The 24,025-nt window shown below is 37.9% G+C and overlaps 1 protein-coding gene across 5 annotated transcripts in view; it reads left to right on the top strand.

The window, feature by feature from the left end:
• VEZT (vezatin, adherens junctions transmembrane protein) overlaps positions 1-23,560 on the top strand; it is a 57,677-nt gene extending 34,117 nt beyond the window's left edge. For 2 of the 5 annotated variants that reach the window (XM_056510025.1, XM_056510036.1), the window contains exons 8-12: positions 2,045-2,376; positions 3,027-3,220; positions 7,048-7,148; positions 8,265-8,472; positions 12,234-17,430. In XM_056510025.1, coding sequence (XP_056366000.1) covers positions 2,045-2,376; positions 3,027-3,220; positions 7,048-7,148; positions 8,265-8,472; positions 12,234-12,811 — 1,413 coding nt within the window. In that variant the 3' untranslated portion in view covers positions 12,812-17,430. Of the gene's footprint in view, positions 1-2,044; positions 2,377-3,026; positions 3,221-7,047; positions 7,149-8,264; positions 8,473-11,456; positions 17,431-18,188 lie in introns of those variants that run through there. The other 3 variants (XM_056510043.1, XM_056510051.1, XM_056510059.1) reach the window with 3 other exon arrangements.
• The last annotated feature ends 465 nt before the right edge of the window (positions 23,561-24,025 follow it).

Here is a 24,025-nt window from a genome sequence, read left to right as displayed (position 1 = left end):
GTTCTGACAGTAAATGTTGCCAGTAATAGTGATTACTAAGCTTTGAGGCATTGTCTAATTAGTTGTAAGCTAAGAGCTACAATAAATAGCATTGGGATATTTTTCTTGCATTTCATTAGCTGAAGTTCTAATTGCAACCACGTAAGCCTGCTAATTTACCCACTTCTTTTTAAGCACAAGAAGGCTGTCAGAGGTGCCCAAGCTTGTAAGCTAAGTCTTTGTTTACCTGCAATTTGCAGTAATTTAACTGAACTCTGTTTTAGTTAAACTGGTCAGGATGCTTTCTGGATACAGTTAAGCTCACAACAACTAGTAAATCTCAATTTATGTAAGTCATAACAGCCAGCAATGTAGGCTGGGTGTGGTATAGCTGAACCAAGCTAAATTAGCATATATCAGTCCTAAGCAGATTCCTGTCTAGGTATAACATACTTTGATAACCTAGGACATATTTGTGTGGTGAGCCTTGGATGTATGTGCAGTTCTCTTCAGTTTTTTTTTACTTGGAGAGAATTTGTCTTTATATTAAAATGCAGATCCTGCTAAGCCACATGACAAATGTAGCATGTGTCTTTTGGCTACCTTGTCCTTGAAGTAAAGCAATTTAAAGAGTGAAAAATTTTTACTTAAGAAAAAAATACCAGTTTAAGCTGAGGAGAGTCAGTTGGGTATTTTGTGTGTCAGCAAAGATCATCAGTAGTTTTTGGCAGAGCGAGCTGCTTGCAACCATAAATACATCTGGAATTTCCTTTTCTCTTGTCGTTGTGCCTTTTTTCAGGTAGGTTTATTATTATTATTATTATTATTATTATTATTATTATTATTATTATTATTATCAGTTCCTGAAGTCCACTATTTCTGTGTGCTACTTTTTACTGCCTGTAATTTATGTTTGGTGGAAGGGATTGGTCTTCTTTTGTGCTTGTTGCAGCATGAGCCTTTGATTTTTTATCCAGGGCACCACACATTCAAGGACATTTGAGTGATTGCTGCCCATTTGTTTGCTTTGTATTTTTGCCCCCAACCAAATCAGTCTTGCATGTCTGCCCCAAATTAATTTTATGTCATTCATGTATTCTTTTTTCTCATGAGCACCTTTTTTAAATTGAGATTTCTTTTTTCTTTTGGAATATTTTATCAGTTTGCATCCAAGTATTTTTGATATGATGAGTAAATGTTTTGTCTTCCTTGGTCTGAAATGCTTTTGAAAAAGTTTCAATCTGCACCTCATAATCACCTACAGCTGATTTCTTTTAATAAGGGCCATTATTGCAGAGAAAAATATCATAACCTTTCCTTTTCATTTTAGATGTAAAACGTGTTGCTGTACTGTCATGGCCTACTGAGAAAACTTCTCTAGACTAAGGAAACAGTTATTTTCATTTCACTGGAACTGGATGTTCTCAAGAAATTGAAGTTTTGGGCTACCTTGCTCCTAGATAGACTGGTCTCTTCAGTACCATATATAACATTGTGAATCAATCCTTTTCATAAAAGCCTTTCCTTTCTTAGTGGTATTGGTAGAATTTCTTACTTAGGCTGAAAAAAGAAATTTCAACTTTCCTCAGCTGTGGAATTTTTTTTTTTTTGTTGAAGTATAGTGCAATTAGGCTCATGTTTCAAGGTTGGGTGTTGGGCAATGCAGTAGTTATTAGATTGTAGAAATGACAGCTTGACCTCATAAAAGGAAAAATGTCTTTTCTGCCACTGGAATTTTGGCAGCACTTTATGAGCTGTAGGGTATGTGGAGATTATAGCAAATAATGAAACTGGCTGATGGGAGTGTGAGGTTTTGGACTCCAACAACTTTCTGAGCATAATTGCATTTAATATCCTTCATCAAGGAATTAACAGTCACCTAAGGTTCACAAGCTCTGAACCTCAGGTGCTCTGAAATACCCTTCAAAAACAGTCAGCGGATTTTTGCAGTTTTTCAGAGTTCCTGTTGCTGGCCAAGGAATGTTTGCCGTGGTGTATCTGTACATTTACTTTGGAAGCTGACTGCCTTCCAGGTGCACAGAGCTGACCCTACCCTGTTTTTCAGGTCCTCTTTCAGCTGTGGGTAGGGCAGAGTTCAGAATTTTTCCGGAGGCTGGCACTGCTGCTGTCCCCAGCCAACGCATCCCCCAAGCCCTTAGTGTCCCCGGAGCGGCTGCCCCACCACATCCTGCGCGATGTCACCCAGGGCCTGCCTCACACCCACGCCGCCTGCCTGGAGGAGCTCAAGAGGAGCTACGAGTTCTATCGCTACTTCGAGACCCAGCATCAGTCGGGCTTGCAGTGGCCAGCCAGGGCCAAGCAGGAGTCCAGAGAGCTCAACAGTCTCCAGACAGCAGTACGCAGCTTGCAGCTTCATCTCAAGGCACTGCTCAATGAGTAAGTTCACATGTGAATTAAGAGAGTGTAGAAGGCTTTGTTCATGAAGTTCTTTGGGTTGTCAGCTTGTGTCCCCAGCTAAAAGCAAAAAAGGCAGATATATAGTCTGCAATCATAGCCATATCTTTACACAGTATGGGCTCAAAGATCCCTGGTTTACTATGGAATCTGGTATTTTTCCTGGGTGTTCTTTGAGTATCTGGTGAAAACTTGAAGATAAGCAGTGCACTAAGATTTTGCCTTGCTTTTGTCACTCCCTTAAAAAAATACAAAAACATAATTATCTTCCACTGATTTTTCAACATATTAAATGTTTTATATGAACATTCAGCTCATAGTAAGTACCTAGTAAATATCCTTAAAGATTTTTCACTGCCTTGGTGAAACAGTTGAGACTGTTCTACTCCTTTAATCTCACATATAAGAATTCTATAACAAATGCAGATAAGCAATGTATCTTGATGTAGAAAAAAGTATTTTAATTTTAAAATTTTGGGGCATCTTTGAGGAATTGACCGAGTTAGGTTCTTTAAACTTGAAGAAAATAATAGTACATTAAATTCTTATATTAAATTACATAAAATTCTTGAAAGAATGGTGAAGTCAAGTATTTTTTATTACTTACTGCTGTTTGTCATCTCATCACTTAGGGTAATAATTCTTGAGGATGAACTTGAAAAGCTTGTTAGCACTAAGGAGACACCTGAGTTGACGACAGAAGCCCATCAGGTTCTGGAACAAAAACTAAAGTTTATTCAGCCTCATATCCAAGCAAGCAACAGCTGCTGGGAAGAAGCCATTTCTCAGGTGGAAAAAATGAGTGGAAGAAACCCAAATAAAAAAGGTAAATGTGAGACATTAATTTAGTAGCTAATAGGATACACTTCAGAGATGATATGAAGGATTTTAATGGATTGCCCTCAAGATCTTCATTTATTTACTGCATTTAAATTATGCCAGTAATTGAAATGATAAGGGCATTGCCATGAAACTTTTTTGACAATCACATTTCCTGTAACATTTTAAATCATGTTGAGCATATAATACCCATTTACCTCCTCTTTCAAAAAGAGAGCGCTAATCGTTGGTATTCTTAAAAATCTTAGTGAGCAGCATATCCCAGCGTTTTGTTTGTTGTCCCTCTCCTTAGGATCTGTACTGCTCATGCTGTTCTTGTGAAGCATAACCAGCTTAAATAACTGAAGTGAGCTTTGGCTCTCCTGACATGGAATTGAACCTGTAATTTGTAATCTTTCTTTTTTCCAGGAGCATTTTTACTGTCCTAGGAAGGCACAGCCCAGCATCCAAAAAATGCTGGTGATGGAGACTGCACTAGGAAAATTGGGGGGGTAGAACTTGGGATATCAGCAAATTGCCTACAGAAATCCAAATCTGAAGTGGACTATGCTCTTAATGACATATGGGTGGAATATCCAGTAGATGGATAAATATTGCTGTGGGCCTAGAGACAGGCAGGGCAACCTTGTTCATGCTTATATCAGAACTGGGAGCACTGGGAGGCTTCTTGCAGGCTCTGAGCAGGTCCAGACATGGTATAAACAAACTCCTGTACTTTGCCTGATAGTGCAGTCTTACAGCTTCCCCCTTGGTGCTGTGTATAACAGCCTGTGAGGGTGTTAGCTGTAACCTGATACATTTGCATGTACTGACCTGTTGTGTTTGGTTGATGCACTCCACAACCTGTAGTTCCACTAATCTTTTATCCCCTTTCCTTAAAAGCTCTTTCTAGTTATTTTAGTTTTATTTTTACTTTGTGTATAAATTTCACAGCAGGCCTTTTTATTATAGCTTGCTTCCTTTTAAAGTTCAGTACAAAAATAACCTCGTATGTGATCTAGAAGGAAGGGATTGCGTGGGAAATAAAAAATAAAATAATCCTTCACTTTTGCCCACTGGCTTTCCTGGAAATGTGCTGGGCTTGAACCTCTATTTTGCAACAAGTTTACTGAACTGCTCTACAGGAGCTACTTTAAATTGTTTTGGTCATTGAGAACTATTTTTATCTGACAACATTTGACTTTCTTGATATATTTCTAAACCATCCAGCTTCTGTGAGTTGACCTTGTCAAGCTGTACATGAAGTCCAGCTGAATTATTTTGCTGTCTTCCTACAAATTTAAACAGCTGGTCTGTCAGTCATGTGATGTAAATTATTTCAATAAATTGTCTCTTTTTTTCAAACTTTCTGAAAATTCTTTGGGAGAAGATACTTTCCTCTTAAATTAATATAGCAGCTCAGCACAGCTTTTATGTTTATGCATTATTATCCTAAAACTAAATCAGTCTTTTGACAAGAGTTGTTTCAAGAACCTCATGAGCTTAGGGCATTGTGTCTAAGTGGATGCTGAGCACTTTTGCTGCAATAGATGTTTAGTTCAACTAACTACTTCAGCCGGTAGAGCATTTGTATAAAGAGCAAGCAAGCAGTACATGCTTCTTGCCCTGAATCATTATGTCAGAGCTGGTTTCTTACAGGTACATTAAAGCAAAGCCTTTCAGGGTAATAGTTTGAACACTCACACCCTCATGTTAGCCTGTTGGTGGTGGTGACACCAGCATGTATCTTATAGCATATGGTTCCTTCAAGGAATGCAGTTTGGCTTTTTCCTTTACAAGATTTGATATATTTCTAGAATCAGTGTCTTTACTCACCAATCCTGTCAGGCACAGAGCAGAGCCTCAGAAGAAGTGGGGCTTTAGCACATTGAAGGGAATTCACCTCTATTTAAATTTCTTGGACAGTGGTGGATCTATCAATCATTCATTTACATGCACATCTTTGCTCATTTCCTAGAACTTTCAGCTTCTTCTCTTTATTCTTTCACATTTTTTCATCACTGATTAAACTTACCACTTAAACTTCAACAATATAAGCATGTAGTAATCTACTGCTAATATTACAGAATGGAGTACTCTTTATGGCTAGTTACATCATTGTATTAATGATCTCTGAAACAATGGCCCTCAAACTGTTTAAATGCCATTCTTTTTCCTTTTAAATGGTCTCTGTCTTTGCAAATGTACACAACTTTTTTAGATATTTATAAGAGCAAGGTTGTGGTACTCTGCTGTAATCTTACCATCCCTAAGTGTTCAGTGTATAGATGAGAAATGGAAAATAGGGTTAGGTGGGGCTTGGCAAGGTCATTTAACGCATTTCCCTTCTCAAGGGTAAATTAGTATTTGTCAGTAAATATTGTTTACCTGTTCCTAAAGAACTGTCTTTAGAGACATTTTACAGTATTTCCAGGCATCTGTTCCAGCACTTAATTCCATTACCAGTAGAATGTTATTACTGAATAGAAGTACCTCTTGCTGCAATGTAAAAGCAGTACTTCTGATCCACTCACAATGGAAATCCATTTCCTCCTGATGGCTCTTACGTTCTCAAAGATTATTATTATGTTTCTTTCTCTCTGCATGACTCCCTGTGCTTCAGCTCTTCCCTGATGACTATATTTAGTCCTCTTATAATCCAATGTTTTCCTCTATATTCCCTCTAGTTGACCCATTGTGTTACTGAATGAAGAGACCCCAGACTGGGCATTATGTTCCATCCACAGCCCGTCAGTGCCAGAGTAGAAATGTTAATTCATGTGTCTAACAGTCAGTGCTGTTGCTTGTATGTACTAGTTTGTAGTGTGGCTTTTTGCTTGCCGTGGGGTAGAATTAACATTGAGGCTCCTCACCTCTTTCTCAGTGGTGCTCTCCAGTCAGTTGTGAGGTACTTGCACACTTCGCCATTCCAGAGCACAAAAATTTGCAGCCACTGTCACCAAACTGCTGGGTCTGAAATCCATTTCTACCTGGGTTGTCTCTCTGATTTTCCAGTATTATTTTTTATCCTAGTGGTGCCCTTCAGTGTTCTTTCAGATAGTCCTCAAACAGCAGATTTAATGAAATGCAACACTTTTCTTTCACCCATTGGAAATATTGGAGAATATTGGACTTGAGACAAATCCTCACTCAATGTATTCTGGTCTGAAAATAGTAACCATGCTGTGATGATCCAAGAGGCTGTTTTGCACCTTTAGCACAGAAAATAACAACTTTTCCTGGCCTTTGCAATTTGCTTATAAGGATGTCATGACACCATGTCAAAAGTCCTACTGAAAACAAAATGCAGGATGTCTTTGGTTCTTTCTATACACAAGACCTGTTACTGCATTGAAAAATTAGCATCTTCTATTTTTAACAAATCCATACTGGCTGTGTTACATGTCTCCTTGCTACCTCAGAAATATCTTCCTGTAAACTTTCCTTAATTATTTCTTCCAGTATTTTCCAGTTCTTTGAAGCTGTTTTGCCTATAATTTTATTTTTTTAAACTTCTGAACGAAGTCTCTTCTCTGGTTTTACTGATTTTGCTTGCCATCTGCGGGTTTTCAAAGTCTATAAAATTTCTGAGATTTGTTAGTTGAAGTGTTTCAGAACAAGTTCCATTGGACCCAGCTTCTATCAAAACAGCCAAGTTACTTAAGTGCTCTCTAACAGTGTTTCAGTGTAACCTAACCAGCCTTCTCACCATTTTTTTCATATGTGCAAATCCTGCTTTTATAAAAATACTTGGACCCTGCCTGAGTGAGTCAGAAACATCATCCAATACTCAATTTTATTTTTTAAAAATCCCTTTTCTTTTTTCCCCTAAAGGCAAAATTGAAGTTTCCTGTGACAACCTACAGCATACTACAGTACCTTTAACACAGCCTGCCATATACATAGAAAACAAAGATCCAATCCCTGAAGAGCAGGTAAAAAAAAAAAAAAGATCATTTAAAATAATAATTGGGGATTATTTGCTGTATCCATTCTTTTTTTTCAGTTGCTTGTGCAGTGACCTTGTTGTCTTGCCAAGACAGACAAGTAAGTGGCCAATGCCACTTCAAAATTGGACTTGCAGAAAAAAATTGTGTTTATCCCTTTTGCTATTCCATGGGGAGGCATTCCCCATCCTGGAAAAAAGAGCACTAGTATTTATTTCTGATATATATATCATTAGAAATGAGTGACCAAAGGAGAGCAGCAACACAAGTCAGAGTAATAAAAAGTAAGAATTGCTATATGTATATGTAATAGTCCTACTTTTGCTGGATAAAGGGACACAGCTGCAAAAGTGACAAGCTTGAGCACAGATCATCCTGCCTTCAGTTTGCTTAGTCTCTGCATTTTTTGGTATCTTTTTATTGTAACACTGAACAATTTTGTGTTGTTTGAGGAACTCCTGGGTGATGGTTGGGCTGTCTTGAAGAGAGATGGCCGTCCCCCATTCCAGAACTGAGTGGCAGGTGCATTCTGAAAGCACAGTGAACATCCATGCTCAGCTTCGTCCCTCCCTTTCCTCTCCCCAACATGTATTCTCTCTAGATGTTTTTCCATATCAAAAATCTGAGACTAATTACTTTATTGAAAAATTATTGTAACATAAATTCTGCTCTGTTTTTTTATGCTTGTAATCCAATATATTTAAAATTGGAAGAGAAGTTTGCTATTCTCTATATCCTCTTCATAAGGATTTATGTAAGTTAAATTAGCAAGATGCCTGACTACCAAGAATTGGTCACAGTGTGAATTTAATTAGCATTCCTTATTTCCCCATGTAATTATGGAGAAATGGTCTCCCATTTTCAAGCTATATCACTTGATCCTATTTGTGTATGAAGGTAAATCTCATTAATGAGTTGACTTGCTCCAAACTCATACAGGTATCACCAGGAGCAGTGTCAGGTCTGCTGGCTCTGCTCAGACAGGGCTCCATCCTATTACTGTGGTTGGCTTGTGTTGACATCACTTGATCATGAATCAGATTGTAGGATTGAGTCCACCAGTGAAGATCAAGAGTTTCTTTCTTTCTTTCTTTCTTTCTTTAGGAACTGGAAGCATATGTTGATTATTCAGATACAGATAATGAATACAAAAGGGAAGATTTTTACTGCTTCTCCGAAGAAGAAAGAAAGAGGCAAGAGCGAGAGAGACAGGAATCTAAGAGGGTGTTACAAGAATTAAAATCTGTACTGGGATTCAAAGCTTCAGAAATTGAAAGACAGAAGTGGAAACAGCTACTATTCAGTGAACATGGTAAGCATTTCTTTTGAAAATTAATTCCTTCCTTAGAAAACATAGATGTCTGTTTGCTATGAATTTCTGACTATGTTAAAATTCAGACAGTGCTTAGCTGTAGTAGTATCTTTGACAGAGCTGTGTGGTTTTAGTTGCCATTCCATCTCTTTATATTTTAGTAATCATTTTACTATATATTGAAATTAACTCAAAGAAGTGGAAATTTGGCTTTAAACAAGACACTGAGCTAAAATATTAAACACACAAAAATATTAAGACATCATAAAAAAGCTGTCAGGATATAAACCATGCAGATTGAACTGACTTTCTTTCATGGCTTTCCAGTAAACATGAATTTTTATAAGGGTGCATAAATAAATTACTTTTCAGAATTTAAAGAAACCAGCAGAAATTATCCCAGACATAAAAAAGTATATAGGTTAAAATAAAGAGCTAGACTTGGAAATATTAGAGAAATAAATTAGTAGAATTGGCTTTTGTTTCCATGAGAAAGTGAATTCAGAATATGTTCACCAAAAAAAAAACCCACAAACCATCTAAGAAGAAGAGTTGATTCCTCTCACTGCTTGAGCTATTTGTCTTTTAAACTGGCAGGAGTTTGTCCTTTCCTTTTTCTTATTTTCATTTCTTCTTCTTAAAGACAGGTTAGGAAAAGCTTTCTAAAAAGTTTCATGTTTTGTGTTACGAAAAACAAGCCTCAAGTCTGGCACTATATCCAAGGATTCTGCCTGTGACAGGGTCTACCAGAAAAATGACCATGGATTGCAATTTTTCAGTACTTACTAGGAACACAAAATAACAGATCATACCTATTTATGAGACTGTCTATTTTCACATCAAACCATCAAATATATCTGTTCTTAACAACTTTCTTCTTTGTATCCATTAAGCTACAACTGCAGTAAAAGAGATCATTTGACCATTGGTACTGATTTCTCTTCTAGTTGTATTAAAAACCCCTGAGACATCAAATTGCACCAGAGTCTGCTCAGGAGTAGGATTTCTGTATTATCCCTCTGGTGTTAGATACGACACCACACAACTCTTCACATAAATTTCTTCAAGTCTGCCTTTCCTAAATGTTGGAGGAAGAAGTGATCCTACCTCCAGTTCAAGTGTTGACAGACCTAGTGAAACTCTTGCAGAAAGAGTTTTTATCAGGAGAACTTGCCTAGGATATTTCCTTACCTAAGCAGCTGATATGTGTCCATATCAACATATCCTCAGGCCATCTGTGGCCACAACTGGAAAGAGTCAGCTGACTCCTGTAGTTTGCAGTAACTGTTCACCAGAAAGCCTTTGTGGCTCATGTTGGTTCCTTTTCTTTCTATATATAGATATTATATTGGTTTAGGATTAGAGATAAAAGGGTGAGGGGGAAGAAAGTATGATTTTTCTCCAGCTGCATAGGAGTAATTATTGATTATTCCCATCCTTTACAAACCTGAAAGACATGAGGGGAGTTCATGAAAGTAATTAATACTGTCTCCTTTTGGCTCAGATTGTGTGTGTCTAATCTGACAGACTGGTATTACATCACATATACTATCTTCTACTGGTTTTTAAGGAAATCCTTCAATATTTCTTCAAAAGAAAAACAACTCAGTAAATATGATATCATGGGCCCTGGCATATTATGGTTTAATTTATCCAAACACAAGTCAGTCCTTAAAGAGACATTTATGTGATCTGCACTTTTCACATTTCTGACTTGCCTTATCTTGAAGATTGAAACCCAGAAAGGTTCATATTCTTGTCTCCATTGGCCAAAGCCAATGGATGGCAATGACACCACTTTTCCATAGTCCTCTTGAATCTTGCTTTTACAGAGCAATCAAATTCCAGAAGTCCTAACTTGTGATTATTGTGGAAAAAGATCTTGAAATATTCAAAGGCTTTAATCTGTTAGCCAAGGGATACAGCTAGCCATTCTGACTTGTCCTAACAAGGACATAGGGTTTTTGGTTTGTTTAAGGAGGGGCTGATGAGAATTTCCACATAAGAGGTCAGCTCCAAACAAGTTGATATGTCTTAAGAACACAACATGAAGTCAATTGGAGATGAAAGGTTGGATCCCGGAAGAAAAAAATACCATCTTAGCAGAGCACTAGACTCAAGCAAGTTTTCCAGGTCCCAGTACCATGGTGATATTTCTTGCAGTCTGTGTAGTAGATAGTTTATGGGAGTATAGGCAAGCTTATGTTTCTGGTCCTTTGGCCTCCTGTTGAGCCACTACATGTAAGTGCTTTTGAAAAGGTCTGCTGAGTTTTTAGTAGCTTCATTTCCATTTGTCAAATACTGTAAAACAATTTTCTTCCAGTGCAAAATCACTTCTAGCCTTTTCCTAACCTCTCCCCTGCAAAAAAGTTCATTCTGTCAGTGGTTGTGTTGTATCCAGCTGTTTCCCCTTCTCCCACCTTGTCCATACAACAGTTGTTATATAGCTGTTTATCAGATTTGGAAAGCCATGCTCTCAAAGCTGATGAATTTCACCCTGTTTATTAATTAATCAACTCTACAAATTGGCCAGCTACCAATCTCGAGTATCTATTTATTTTTTGAGAAATTTTGCCTTTCAAAGTGTTCTTTGGAGAAAGTAGGCAAGAATTTTGCTCCCAAGTGGTAAGACTACTGTGCATATTCCTGTCTCCTCAAGCAAATGGGCAGAAATAAGTAGCAGCGTATTTTTTATAAGACAGGGGAAGAATTAATCCATAAACAACTGAGATGAGACTAGTGCAGTGCTCCTTTGGTATATAAGGTTTTAAAGCAAACAGTACAATACATGTTCAATGCCACAGTATTTCAGTGTGCTAATGACAATAATTATCATTGTGACAACCATAATGATGTGTCTGCCTTCAGCTAACTAAAGTGAATATGACTGAAATACAATGCGATTGAAAAATCCTAATCCATAAATTTTTTTTCCCATGCAAAGTTTATGTATTTCCCAGAGTTATTTTCATCTCTGCTTACAGGGGTAAAGTCAGAATGGAATTAGAAAGGGAAATGCAACTTGGGAATCTGCTGTTGCCGCTCTCATTTATGTTCGTGCTGCTACTGTAATGGAGCTGCTGCAGTTTAGGGAATCTGTTACTTGGAAATGGACATTATATCGTTTTCTTAAAATGAAAGACGTCTGTTCTTCAAGGAGTGATTGTACCAAGTTACACTAACCCTTAACACTGGGAGGAGAGACTTCCTGGCAAGCATCCCGTTGCTGGCAATGGGACTCGCTGCTGCTACTAACTTCAAGAGAGGCTAAATTAAACCACACTTTATTTGTGAGGACACCTGACCTGACTGTGTGGCTATGTGTTGTATTTGTATGTTGTGGTGTATGAGATCAGATATTGCTTATAAGGACTCTTCCGTGTACCAGCTGTCTTTAGTGGATTAGGTAAACTGTTGTTCAGAAGAAGACAGTTTAATCTGTATGCAGTACAGTAGTTTTACTTGGGTTTTGCTTTAACACTGAATACTTCCTCTGTGTTTCATGCTGGCTTTAAACACCATCAATTTTGTGCTGTCTCTTCACATCACGGATTTAAGGAATAGTTACAAGTAGCCATCACATTTTACTTCAGCTTTGTGATTAGAAAACACTTCTAAGTTTTGGTGTGGGTTGTGTTTCTGTTGGTTTGGGATTTTTTAAAGTAATTTTAACCCTTATAATCTTACATCTTTTCAGGCAAAAAAATTATTTATATATGGCAGCTTGCTTTTAGTTATTTTATTTTTTCCCCCTTTTTAAGCTGCAGTGAAACCCTTGTCTCCTGTAGAACCATTGGAGCTACTAAATAATGTGGAATCACATATGAATTCAGATACAGAAAAGCAGGACTGCAGCCAAAGTTGTAATAAATCTGAAGAAAAAGACTCAAATCCAGAAGTGAATGCTGCTGATAAAAGCAGGACAGAATATTTATATGAAGATCCTGAGGTGGAGAAAAACAAAGACAATACTGCAGATAAAGAGGTTTCTATGGGGGCTGAAGAAAGAATGTATTATCAGTGTGAAGGGGATGCTGAAGAACTCAAGCCGAGCAGTGTGGATGCAGTAGAGGCTTCACAGCCTCCCTCTAAGGATGTATTACATTCAAAAATCAAGGATAGGCTGGCCCAGCTCCACATATCAACAGATTTTAACTTCACATCTGGTCTGGCTGCACAAGTTGCTGCCAGGTCTTTCACTTTTACTACAATGCAGGAAGAGACTTTTGGAGATGATGGGGAGGAGGAGGAGGAGGAAGAAACGACACAGGAGAATGAAGACCTTGTGGAGAACTGTGAAAATGAAGAGAGAGGCTCTGAAAGTGAAGGAAAAGTATAAGTCTCAGCTGAACTTTATTAAATCAACAGCAGGTAGTTTGATGGAAAAATCTAAGGTTGGGGGTTGAAGCGGAAAATACTGGATGGAAAAAAAGGAGACCTAAATATAATACGTCATGTTCCCTAAGACTGATACACTAAATAGGACTTCTAAGTATATTGAAAATTTGAAGGTAAGAGAAGTTTAGGCTGCATCCAAGAAATAGACGGCTGTTCCCTTTTTAAAATCCTAGTGATGGGGAATTTACTTTTGTGTTTTCTGTTTTATTTATTTATATTATGACATATTGTAGTTGTTTCTAAAAAGAAAACAATGTTTTGATTTACCACAGACTGCATTTTTTTGCTCTCTGATTCTTTTGTCATGGTATCAATGTTTGTTCCAACCAAAAAAGTCAGGACATTTCTTTCGGAAAAACCCAAACTGTTCCCTGATCTTCCTCCACTTTTGTTTCACTTTTTGTGTGTGCAGTGTGTTGGCTAAGTCATGATAGGCATTTTTGATTCTGCGACTAGTGATGTGGCACCCAGCTAAAATGTAGAATTTTTAATAAAAACTTGAAAGAACTAGTATTTGATGTGTCCTGGGGTATGGGGCTGAAATAGCATAAAGTTAGACATGCTTCATATTAAGATTTATTTAGAATTTTATGAAGGGTTAATAAATGATTTCTGTAATTAGTAATTCATGTTAGAGAAATGTGTTGCAAGTAAATTTTAGGGAAGGTTATAAGCACATCAGTAGAAACTACTGTAAGACAGCTAGAAGCTGTATGTTGGATTGACAGAGATGAGAAGTAAACACCTATTTATTAAGACAGCTATTAATTGTTTGTTAACCTTTTGTAAACTGAACCTTAATGTAATTGTTTGATTTGATATAATGATCAATTGTACATTTTTGCTTATGTCCTGAAGTAATTTTCTTAAAGGAAATTATCTGAGAGCTTAACAACATGCAGTATTTTGCTTGAATACCATACTTGCTTTTCACTAATGTTCTTTCACTTTTCCTTAGATCACAACTTTAACTTGTGGGATTAAGAATCCATGAGAGAACTACAGTTGTGTATTTTGTTTCTTGTAACTTAGTTAACTGATGATGAAGTCTGGATGTTTGGTATGAGGTTATGCAAGTTGGTTTTTTTCTCTGTGGTGGTGTTAGAAGGAGCAGGAAACTGATGCTTACCTCACAGAAGAGCTGGTTCGTGGTTTCGTTGTCCTCTCTTCCTTTTGCTCTCTGACACAAAATTAAGTAAAGTTCCCATGTCTCTAATGGCAAGAGCACCACTTCTTTGTGTGGCATACTCTACTTGGACCCGGATACGCTTCCAGGACCTACATCAGTTACTTAGAGTATTTATTGTGTTTTGCAGATTCTATAGAGTAAAGGGCTTTTTAGATGCTGGCAGTGCAGAGCAATATCTTTCCTAGGGATAGTGTCATGGAAAGTGGGGAAGGTAATGCAGATCAGCAGATTAGGGTGGAACTCTAGACGGTATGTCAGAAAACAAGTGTTTTCTTTCAACTCCCTGGCCTGTATTAGTGATTTTGCATGAACACTGTGAAATATGTGGACTTCTTCACAGATGGTAAAGAGGGTAACATCAATTGGTAGAGAAGGGAGTATGACTTACAGTGTTCTTTCACTGTATAATGCCTGGCTTCTCCCTCACACACAGGTTTTGGGAAGAGAACGTTTTGCTGTTTTTCATTGACCAGTAACACTGTGTTCTGTGTCCTTTATTTTGTGTGACTGGAAGCTGAGTGGTTGATGTCTTGAGGAGGTTGTAGAAAAATAATCGGATGCTTTTCGTTGTGTATTCAGAAGATAAGCTTCCTCTTAGTGGTAGAGTATATTCTTCTGTAAATAAAGATTAGGCTAAGATGATGAAACACTTTTATTTTCTCTGTGGTAAGCATTTTTTTAACAAGTCTAGAACAGCTGCTTTGGATAGATTGTGTTTGAAGCATTGTCCATGCTTCTGAAGAAGTCTTCCTCATTCTTGACTTGAGATCCTTGAGTTCACAAAGTGCCCAGATATTTTTTGTTCCTAGCTAATTGTTCTGGCAGCCTAAATATATCTTCTATTAATATTTTTCCATTAATTCATCCACCATCTTCTCATGATTTGATGTTGTGTATCCCAGAAAGGGTACTCCTGAACTTTTTCTATGGTATCCAAATCATACACTGTGTATGGCTATGGCACCAACCTGGAAATATGATCAGATTTAGGATATTAATTATCACTGTGCTCACAGTTTCAGATGAAGTAAGTAGTAGCCTGAGTTGAATTGATACTGGAATTGGTGACAGATCTCACATTTATAAAAGCTGCTATCTCTTTATTCCTTTGCTGCAGTCCTTAGTAAAAATTCTTGGAGAATCTACTTTGGTGGCTCACTTGAGGCCTGGTTTTATTATATGCTGGTCTTGGTAATGAAACTGGCCTAAAATTACCCATCCATCGTGAGTTGTTTATTTTCATCCAGCAGATGTGTCAACACGAGGATTTGTGGCCATGGTTCATGAGTCTACCTGGGTGAAAAATTGATCCTTTTTAGGCCTTTTTGCTTTTCACCATTCATACTGCAGAGGTGCAGTAATAGCAGTTACCTCCAGACAGCTGTATCAGCACATACTGTGTTGCTGGCCTGAGACTCAGGCCAGCCAATTTACATGATTGGCAAAGACGGTGTAGTATGAAATTACAGCCTTAACATTAGACATGGCTACAATCAAACGATGACTGTTTGGAGGAAGTCCTGATCCTACTTTGAACAAATAGATTTTCTACAAGCAATTTAACTGATTTCCATGGTCTTACTTAATGCAGTCTTAGAAGTTGCCCGTATGAACACCTGGACTCACTTGTTTTCTCTGCCTCTCATCACCTCTGTATAAAACAGCCATCAGGTCATTTATTTTGATCTATTTAATATTCTCCCCGAAGAAAAATATTGCTCACAGTGTACAGCGTACAAAGCCTGACTTCTCTTTATTTGATAATCAGGTTCCATTCATACACTCTGTTATGATCCAGATTTCCTCATAATTATGTCATTTGAAATGACTGTATATACATGCTGTAGGTTCCTTCATGAACCTGACAGACTTCTTGGCATAATTTATTGCTGCCTTTAAAATAATGTTTATGAACACACCAAAGTGTGCATTAGCTCTAATGAGTTGTCTTAAATATTGAGCATGTTAAGGTCTGAGTGCTGTTCTGTGTTCTTTGGCTCCCTACCCAAGATAGGGATTTTCGTGAAAACAGAACATTTGCTTCTTAGAGCTTTGTAACTTTTTGAAACATTTAGCAGGAAGTCCATACTAAATTATGGGTTATGACGAAGAATATTAGGCCAAAATCCTTCGTGAAGAGCAGAGCTAACAATACAAGCATTTTCCCTATAGCATTCCCAACTAGTAATTCTGTGAAGTAAAGAAACAAGTAATTATATAAGGTTAAATAATTTCTTCTCCTTCTATCCTTCCTGGAAGACACTCTAAAGACAATATTTGTTTCTTGGATTGGATTGCAGTCTAGCACTGCATCTTTTTATATTGCTTCACTTTACAGCTAAAGGTCTACCTAAAGGCTTAAATCTAGACAAAGATCTGTGATAAGAAAGTAACTTGTCCCTTTTGTTAAGTCTGTGTATTCATGACAGAAATTAAATGGTTGTGTGATGGAAGCAAATGTAGAGAGTTACAGATAAATAGAGCATCTTTCAAATGCAATTAAATGTGCCTCTGTCAACTACAGGCAAGATTTGCAAATATGAAGGCTTCTGCCATCAGTCATAGAAATGAAACAGTTTTACTCCCAGCAGAGGATTGCTGGATATAATTGAATCTTGCACTTAGATTTCTAAATGCAAGATGGAATCTGGTAGAGTAGCCAGTTTTACTGAGATTTCAGACTTTGTCCCGAGTACACCTGTCTCCGTGTGAATGTTTGTTACAATATTGGAAATTTTATGTTTATCAGAAGTGCAAAATCTGCAACTTTCTCATTAATTTGCTTGGTAATAAAAACCCAGTTATATGGTAGACTGGATGGAGTTGCTTGCTCACACTGAATTTTGTAATCTTGTAGGTTATCCCTTTCTTCTTTTTTCCCTTTCCTTTTAACAAACCAGAGGACAAAGTATACTGCCCTTGTCCTTTAAACTGTTTTGTGAAGGGCAGCTGTTGTTCTGCAAGTGGCTTGTTCCCAGGGCTAATTGCTTTTTTAGAATTAACAGATTTCATGCTATCTCATCTGAAAAAGCAAGCCGAGTGTGAGAATGGCACTTGGTCAGTTTAAAGGGCCAGGCTGCTCTGGAATCTTGTCTGTGACAGGGACTAAGCAGATGCTGAGAGAAGACTATTGGGTAGTGATACTTCTCCTGGCTTTTCCTCAGCAATCTGTGGCTCAGGGACTTCTTGACCCAGTGGTGGTGGATGTCAGCTTAACAGGTTCCGATGGAATCCTTTTCCATAGATTTGCTCAGCCTCATGTTTGGTCAATTATTCCCAGTTCCAGTGCCAGTGGTCATCTTTACATCACCATTACAGTCTTGTACTCACAAGATTTGTCAATAAACTTTTTTGATGTTCCACTTTCCTCAGTCCTTCTGCAGAGTTCATGTTTTCTGCCTTTTGTTTGCTTTCCTTAGAAATCTCTCCAGTTTTGGATGTATAATGACCAAAGTCTGGTGCAGTATTCCAGACTAAGCTCAGCAGTAGAGAGTAATAATCAACTCCCATAAAACACCAAACCATTCAAATATATTTGAGCCCATATAGAAAGAAAAACCTTTTCAGATCTTTTAGCCCTAGCTATTAGGATGGCAAACGAAAATATTTGGTCTGATGGAGGGGAAATATTTATTCACTGTCAGTGGGATTTGGCCGGACAATGTTTTTCTTTGCTAACAAAACAAAAAGTTGTTAAAACAAAATGATCTCCCGACAGCTGCCACCTGGTCTAACACAAACTAAAGATGCCAAACAACACTTGTTGAAATTTCAGCTTGACTTTTCAGAGCTTTTTTGGTCTCTGATGAATAAGCATGTATTTCAAAATATATTATCCCACAAGAAATATGGCAGTGGATGTATGGATATCAGAGATCAAATCAAAGGCCTGTGTGACTAATTTTTAAATACTCGGTGGTGTGCTTTATTCATTTTCTCATTATATTTAAATCCTCCTGTATATGTGTTTATTTTGCCACCTTGCATTTTAAATGCTAAAAAATACATTTGATTTATTCAACTTGGAAATTTGTGCAGAAATCAGATAAGAGGTAATGATATTGTAAGTGTGACAGGACACAGTCATAGCTAGGGGTGGAATCTACCTCCCATGAACTTTGCTTTGTAGATGGATATGAAACTGTTCTCCATGTGTTGCCTCCCCTTTCACACTGCCGTGGCTCAGATTATTGGCAGCTTATCAGAACACAACTTGGCTCAACAGGGTGAGTGCACTGTTAGCCCGTGTTACATTTTCTGAATTGAACACAGGATTCTGAAAAAGTGACTACTATTTAGAAGACAAGGAAAAAAGTGTCTCTGTTACAAAGTGGCTTATTGTAAAAGGGTTGAATGGGACCAAAACTTGAATACTTTCATGTGATTAACATATTTTGACCTTTGTACCTTCTCAGCTTTAAATCATAAAGGCCTAATAAACAGTTTGCTTTAGGGATGCAGTTGTATGACAGCTTAAATCACTTAGTGGCTATGAAATCCCAGTCCCTCCTCCAGGCTGGATTTTGTAACACTCAGTGATTTAGGATATAGATAGGACTGGAAGTGCATCCATGCTTTTAACTTGCAGCTGGCTTCCTCAGTCCTAATGAGGATGATGCCACTCATTATTTTCCTCACTCATTTTGATTCCTTTTGTTATTGTTCTGGAGGCTTAGACTGCCCAAGGCCATTTGTGTCTTATTCCCCAAAGTTTCTAATAACTGTTTATGATACTGCCAATAAAACTGAAATTATTATGCATGTTTTTTTCTACTTACTTGTTTCACCTTTCTGGACCCTCTGATACCCATGGTCCTCTCTCTTTACCACCGTTCTTAAAAGGTTCAGATTTTAAAATAACACACAAATTCTTTTTACATGTATTTGTAACAGGAGTACCTAGATCTAGTTCTCAATTGAGAATTGAAACAGAAGGCAGGCAATATAATGGGGAGCATACAGTCAATACAGTAATGTGTAGCAGCTCAAATTTATACCACACTCTTGGTGTTTATTGCCTTTTATAAGTAATTTTGGCTTACTGAAAAATATTTCAAAGCATTTTTTAAATAACTGCAATTCTAGTAGAAGGTCCCAAAATAAAGTGTCATTAGATGGCTTGATTTGTGTTCAGATCTTAATGTTTAAAAATTACTTCCTGACCTTCTCCAGCTGCATGGACGAGAACTGAAAATAATCTCAGACTTCCAAAAGAGGGTAACCAATCCTTTCCGTTACTTTGTGCTATTAAAAAAAGGTCCATTCCTAAACAAACAAAAAGAGAAATGTCAGTGCTTAATATCTTCAGTAGCTGTTACTGACAGACAGTCATGCATTTGATCTCAATAGAAGTACCATAAGTGTAGGCTATTTATAATATTTGATATCTGTGTTTCAATAATAATAATAATAATAATGATAATAATAATAATAGGCTTTAACTGTATTATGGGATAAAAGCCAGAAATCTACAAACTGTCCTGTAGATCTTTGATCCAAAGGCACAGCTGGTGAAATTTAAACAAGTTCATGTTGGCTGTTCCTGCACTGCTCAGTATGACATTGTAGTCCAAGTTTTTCATGTCCCAGCATGAGTGTTCACGGGTGGTCTGCAGGCACCTGTGTGCTTGAGGTCCACAAAGCTTGCAGTGATCACAGAACAGTGCTGAGTGAAACCTAAATAGGAACAGGATGCTTCACAAGCATTGTCTGTCTTCCTCTATTGCAGCATCCATGCTATATGCAATTCCACTCGTGAACTTTTTCCTTCCCACCTTTCCTTTTCGTATGCCACACAAACCAATTGGAGAGGATTTTATAGTTTGTTTCTCACCTATGGGATTATCTGTAATGCACCAGATAAGTTATCCCCAACAGAAACTTAAACATTGTGGCCAAACTGCAAAAGATGAGGCCTGGGCTGGAGAAGCTCTTCTGGTTTGACCACTTCTGCAGGTTCTCCTGAGGTGGGTGTCCATGGGAGTGCTGAGTTAGGTGCAATGACTCTGCAGGTGTCTTTCAAAGCATCCAGTTTTTACTAGGTCTGTCCTTTTCTCTGATTGTCTCTCTCTTCCCTCTTAGCTGTCTTCAGCTGTTCTCCAGTATTCTGTTGCCAGCTGCCAAGGTATTTGGTCACTTTTTCCCTTCATTTCTAAGAACTTTGTCTAACCTTTATGAAACGATAGGCTAGAGGGAATCCCTGCCAAGGTGCTGCTGTGCATTCTTAGTCAGAAACTCATAAATAGAAGAGTTCTTAGGGCTGGTGCAATGTCTGTCCTGGCATTCCTTCCAGGAAGCATTGACCTGCATTTCAGCCTGGCTTCCTATTTCTTCCTGGGCTTCAGACCATTCACTTCAGACCATTTCCTTCCCTCCTTAATGACTGTGAGATGGTAATGCCTCCTCTGCAAGACTGACCCTCGAACATATGTTCCTCATTACCTGAGCCTTATTGTTCTTTCCCACAGGAGGGTGGCACGTGGCACAGTCATGGCTGAATCTGCCTTCCCCTTAACAAGCTTGCTGCTTTCAGCAGCAGGGCTGAACGTGTCCTCTCCAGCTGCTATGCCAATGTGCTTGGCTCCACAGCTGCCTGATCTTGAGCTGGGATCTAGCAGCTGCGCTTAAACCTTTCCCACTGGTAAAAAGCATGCATTTTCAGAATACAAATATTACTAAATCTCCCTAAATTAAACCATTTTGAATTTTTATTGAGGAGCATAAACAAATCATTTCTTAATTTAAGGGGTTTGAATAAGCTTTATAAATATATATATATGTGTGTGTATATACACACGCACACACACCCCTTCATGATGTAAATGTGTATTGCCAGGTATCCCACTGCAAGGCTTTTCTAGCAAAGAGGTTGTATTTTTCTCATATCAAACTATCCAGTTACTTACTTGAAAGGTAAACAAAAACTTAATTCTTGCTATCCAAAGGCAAAAGAATTGTATTCTACCAAGCAGACTGTGTGGAAGTATTTCAAACCTGATTTTACATCTTTTTTTAGAAGAGCTGCTTCACTTTGTTTTCACATATCAAGGCATTGCACTTGAGCTGCTGTGAGTGCCTGCATGCCCATTCGCCCTGTCTTAAACCTGTCAACAAATACATGTTCCTCAACATCTTCTGCCTGCTAGGTCTTAGCATTTCCCAAAACAGGGCCTAAAGGCAGCATAGATTGCCAAGGAACCACAGAGAAGCGAAAGAAAAGAATCTTGATAAGCTGCTGCTTAATTGGCTAATAAATGGGAGCTAAAATGTAAGAGGAAATGTTCAAAAGAACAAACTGCAGCAAGAGACTTCTGGCAGGGCAACAAAAGGAAAACACGATACATTCTGTAGTTTGCAGACACTAGGAAAGATCCACAAGTTCTTGTCCATGTGGAGACAGGAAATGCTCACCAGACTGGTAGTCTTCAGCACCCTTTTAAAAAGAGCCTCTATTTTATTTATGTTTCATTTCCACAGAAAGATTCGGTACTGCTGTCTCAAGCTGTGCGTAATCAATCTCTGCATCTCTTCCTTTAAGTTCTGTGTGAAGTCAGTCTCCTTCCTTCCACTGCACTGAAAATGCGTGTGCTTCGGCTCTGTGGAGCCTCCCCTGCACCTGCCCTGCCAGTTGCTGATGCTGCTTTAAACACAGTTCAATCAATCGGCCTTAAGGAGGTTTAGATCAGCAGGTCCTTAAAGCAGGTATGAAGCCTGGGGGCTGGCTGTGCTAGGGCTCCAAGAACTCAGGTTCTGGGTTGGATGTGGGCAGTAGCAGGAAGACATTCCTGGATGTCCTTGTTGTGATAGCGTTTCCTGCCTATGATATTTTCCCAAATTATTTTGTTTCTCTTTTTTGTTCTTTCATTTACCTCCGTTTTTTTTCACATGGATATGAGTCAGGACCTAAAGTCTTTTTTTTCTTATTTAATCACATACATCACCAGGATTATTTTTAAGCTATTTTCAAATTTGTGCCTGGGTTTCCCCAGTTTCAGAAGTAGTTTTCTCAACTGTAATGCTAACCACTTTTAAAGTCTTTTTGGTTGCTTCAGCATATTTCTTCAGCATCTGTAATAAAATTCTGCCTCACTAATACCTGTACTATTTTTTGTCTTTATTCTGTGTCTCCAGCAGTTGCCTAGGTGTAGTGGATGTGGCTTATCCATCCTCCAATTAGTAATGATTTAATGGAATAGAGAATGCTTATACAGGGATGCAAAAATGCTGTATGAGCACTTTGCTTGGTTTTTTATACAGAATTTTATTTATAATTCTACTTTGATCCTGAAGATCAAATTAATTTTAAGCAATCCTGGCAATAGTTTCTGCAGTATTTTTTGCTGACTCCTTTATATAAGCACTTTAGTAATGAGCACTGCTTACTCTTTTCTGAATAGGTGATGATTGAAGAAATAATGTTTTTCTGCATGTCACATGCTTCCTATTGTACTGTCCCATCGTCCTTCAGATACCTCTGTGCTAAGGCAACTGTTGGCAAAACTCCTTTTAACATCACCTAAATGCCTGTGTAGGCAGGACTTTAGGAAAAAAATAATGTGTCAGTTGAGGACATTGGTAGCAGGTAGATCTTTAATCCAGGAGTGGGGCTTAAGTGCTCTGCAGATGTTCTACTTGTGTGTGACTCCTAAGAGACAGACTTCCTTTGCAGGCCTTGAAAGTGCTAAAAGAGAGGCTACAGGACTGAGTGGCTCTTTTTATCTGGAGTTTTGGTTTCCTGGTAGTGCTTAGACTTTTGTATCAGAACTTATCAAAGCCTATGTTCTGCTGCTGTAAGGAACTGTGGCTCATGCACACTTCCTCCTGTAAACATTCCCTGATTTGGTTTTAGGGTTAACAGCTATTGACCACTCTTCTCACTTAGGTATGACCCACTCTCACCTAATTCATATCCCCAGGAAAACAGGCTTAAAAGGTTGCTGGGAAGAAGGGAAATAATTTGATCATGAAAGGCAAGAGGTGAGGTAGTTTTTAATATCTTTTTAATCTTGCTGCCAAATTGGTGTATAATTCATTGTGCAAAAGGTTTTGCTTACTGTTTGCTGTTTTCAGGTTTGTGTGTTTGTTTTCATATTGAATACCGAACAGAACCAATTGCTGCTGTTAGAAGGAGACTTGTGTCTACCAAAAAGAAATCCGTAATGTTTTCCTTTACTCAGAGACTTCTTGAATGCTAATTTGCCTGTGTGCATACTTCATAATGTACCATATGCAAATATTCTTCAGGAATTGATACTACCACTTCAGTCAATATTTTCTATGTTAGAACTGTATGTTTCCTATACTGCCAAGAATGTATATATATCTATGAAGACTTAAGATTGTATCTTTTTGAGCAAGCCTCTTTCTTCAACCATCTGAAACTTCCTTCCTGTTTCTCAAGTTTTCTGCTACTTTATTAGACTCCTGTGTTATATTGTGTACTTTTTGTATCAGTTGTATGGCTGTATTTCTTCTTTTTCTCATTAAAACCTGTTCTTCTCACCCTTCTACTGTGCTGCTTCATATTGGAAGTTCTCATACCATATCAAATAACCTGATCTAGTGTAGTGGGTCAGCCTGAGGTGGATCCAGAGCAGTCCTAAAAATCCAGCCATTCAGACTTCTATTATATTGTACCACTGATCCCAACACATAATCTTAAGCTTAATTTTGCAGCATAGTCTGTACTTTCATAATATAGTAAAGAAGAAATCTGGAATGGGACTCTCAAAGGTATAAACAAATGGACAAGACACAAAAAATGTACTGAATGATGAAGCCCATAAGTCTTATGGATGGTTGTTTCTGCTTAAGATATTGGTGGGCTTCCTGAGGGAAGTAAATTTTGAGGAGAGATTTGGAAAAGGATTCCAAGGGCTATTTTTTCCCTAGCAATATAGCCATCAACTTAAGTCAGTCAATTATCTGTGCCATCTCCATGCTTAATTCATCTTACAGGTAAATAAA

This window comes from Oenanthe melanoleuca, chromosome 1A, assembly GCF_029582105.1.
Source record: "Oenanthe melanoleuca isolate GR-GAL-2019-014 chromosome 1A, OMel1.0, whole genome shotgun sequence".
Lineage (NCBI taxonomy): Eukaryota > Metazoa > Chordata > Aves > Passeriformes > Muscicapidae > Oenanthe > Oenanthe melanoleuca.
This window is presented reverse-complemented; position numbering and strand designations above follow the sequence as displayed.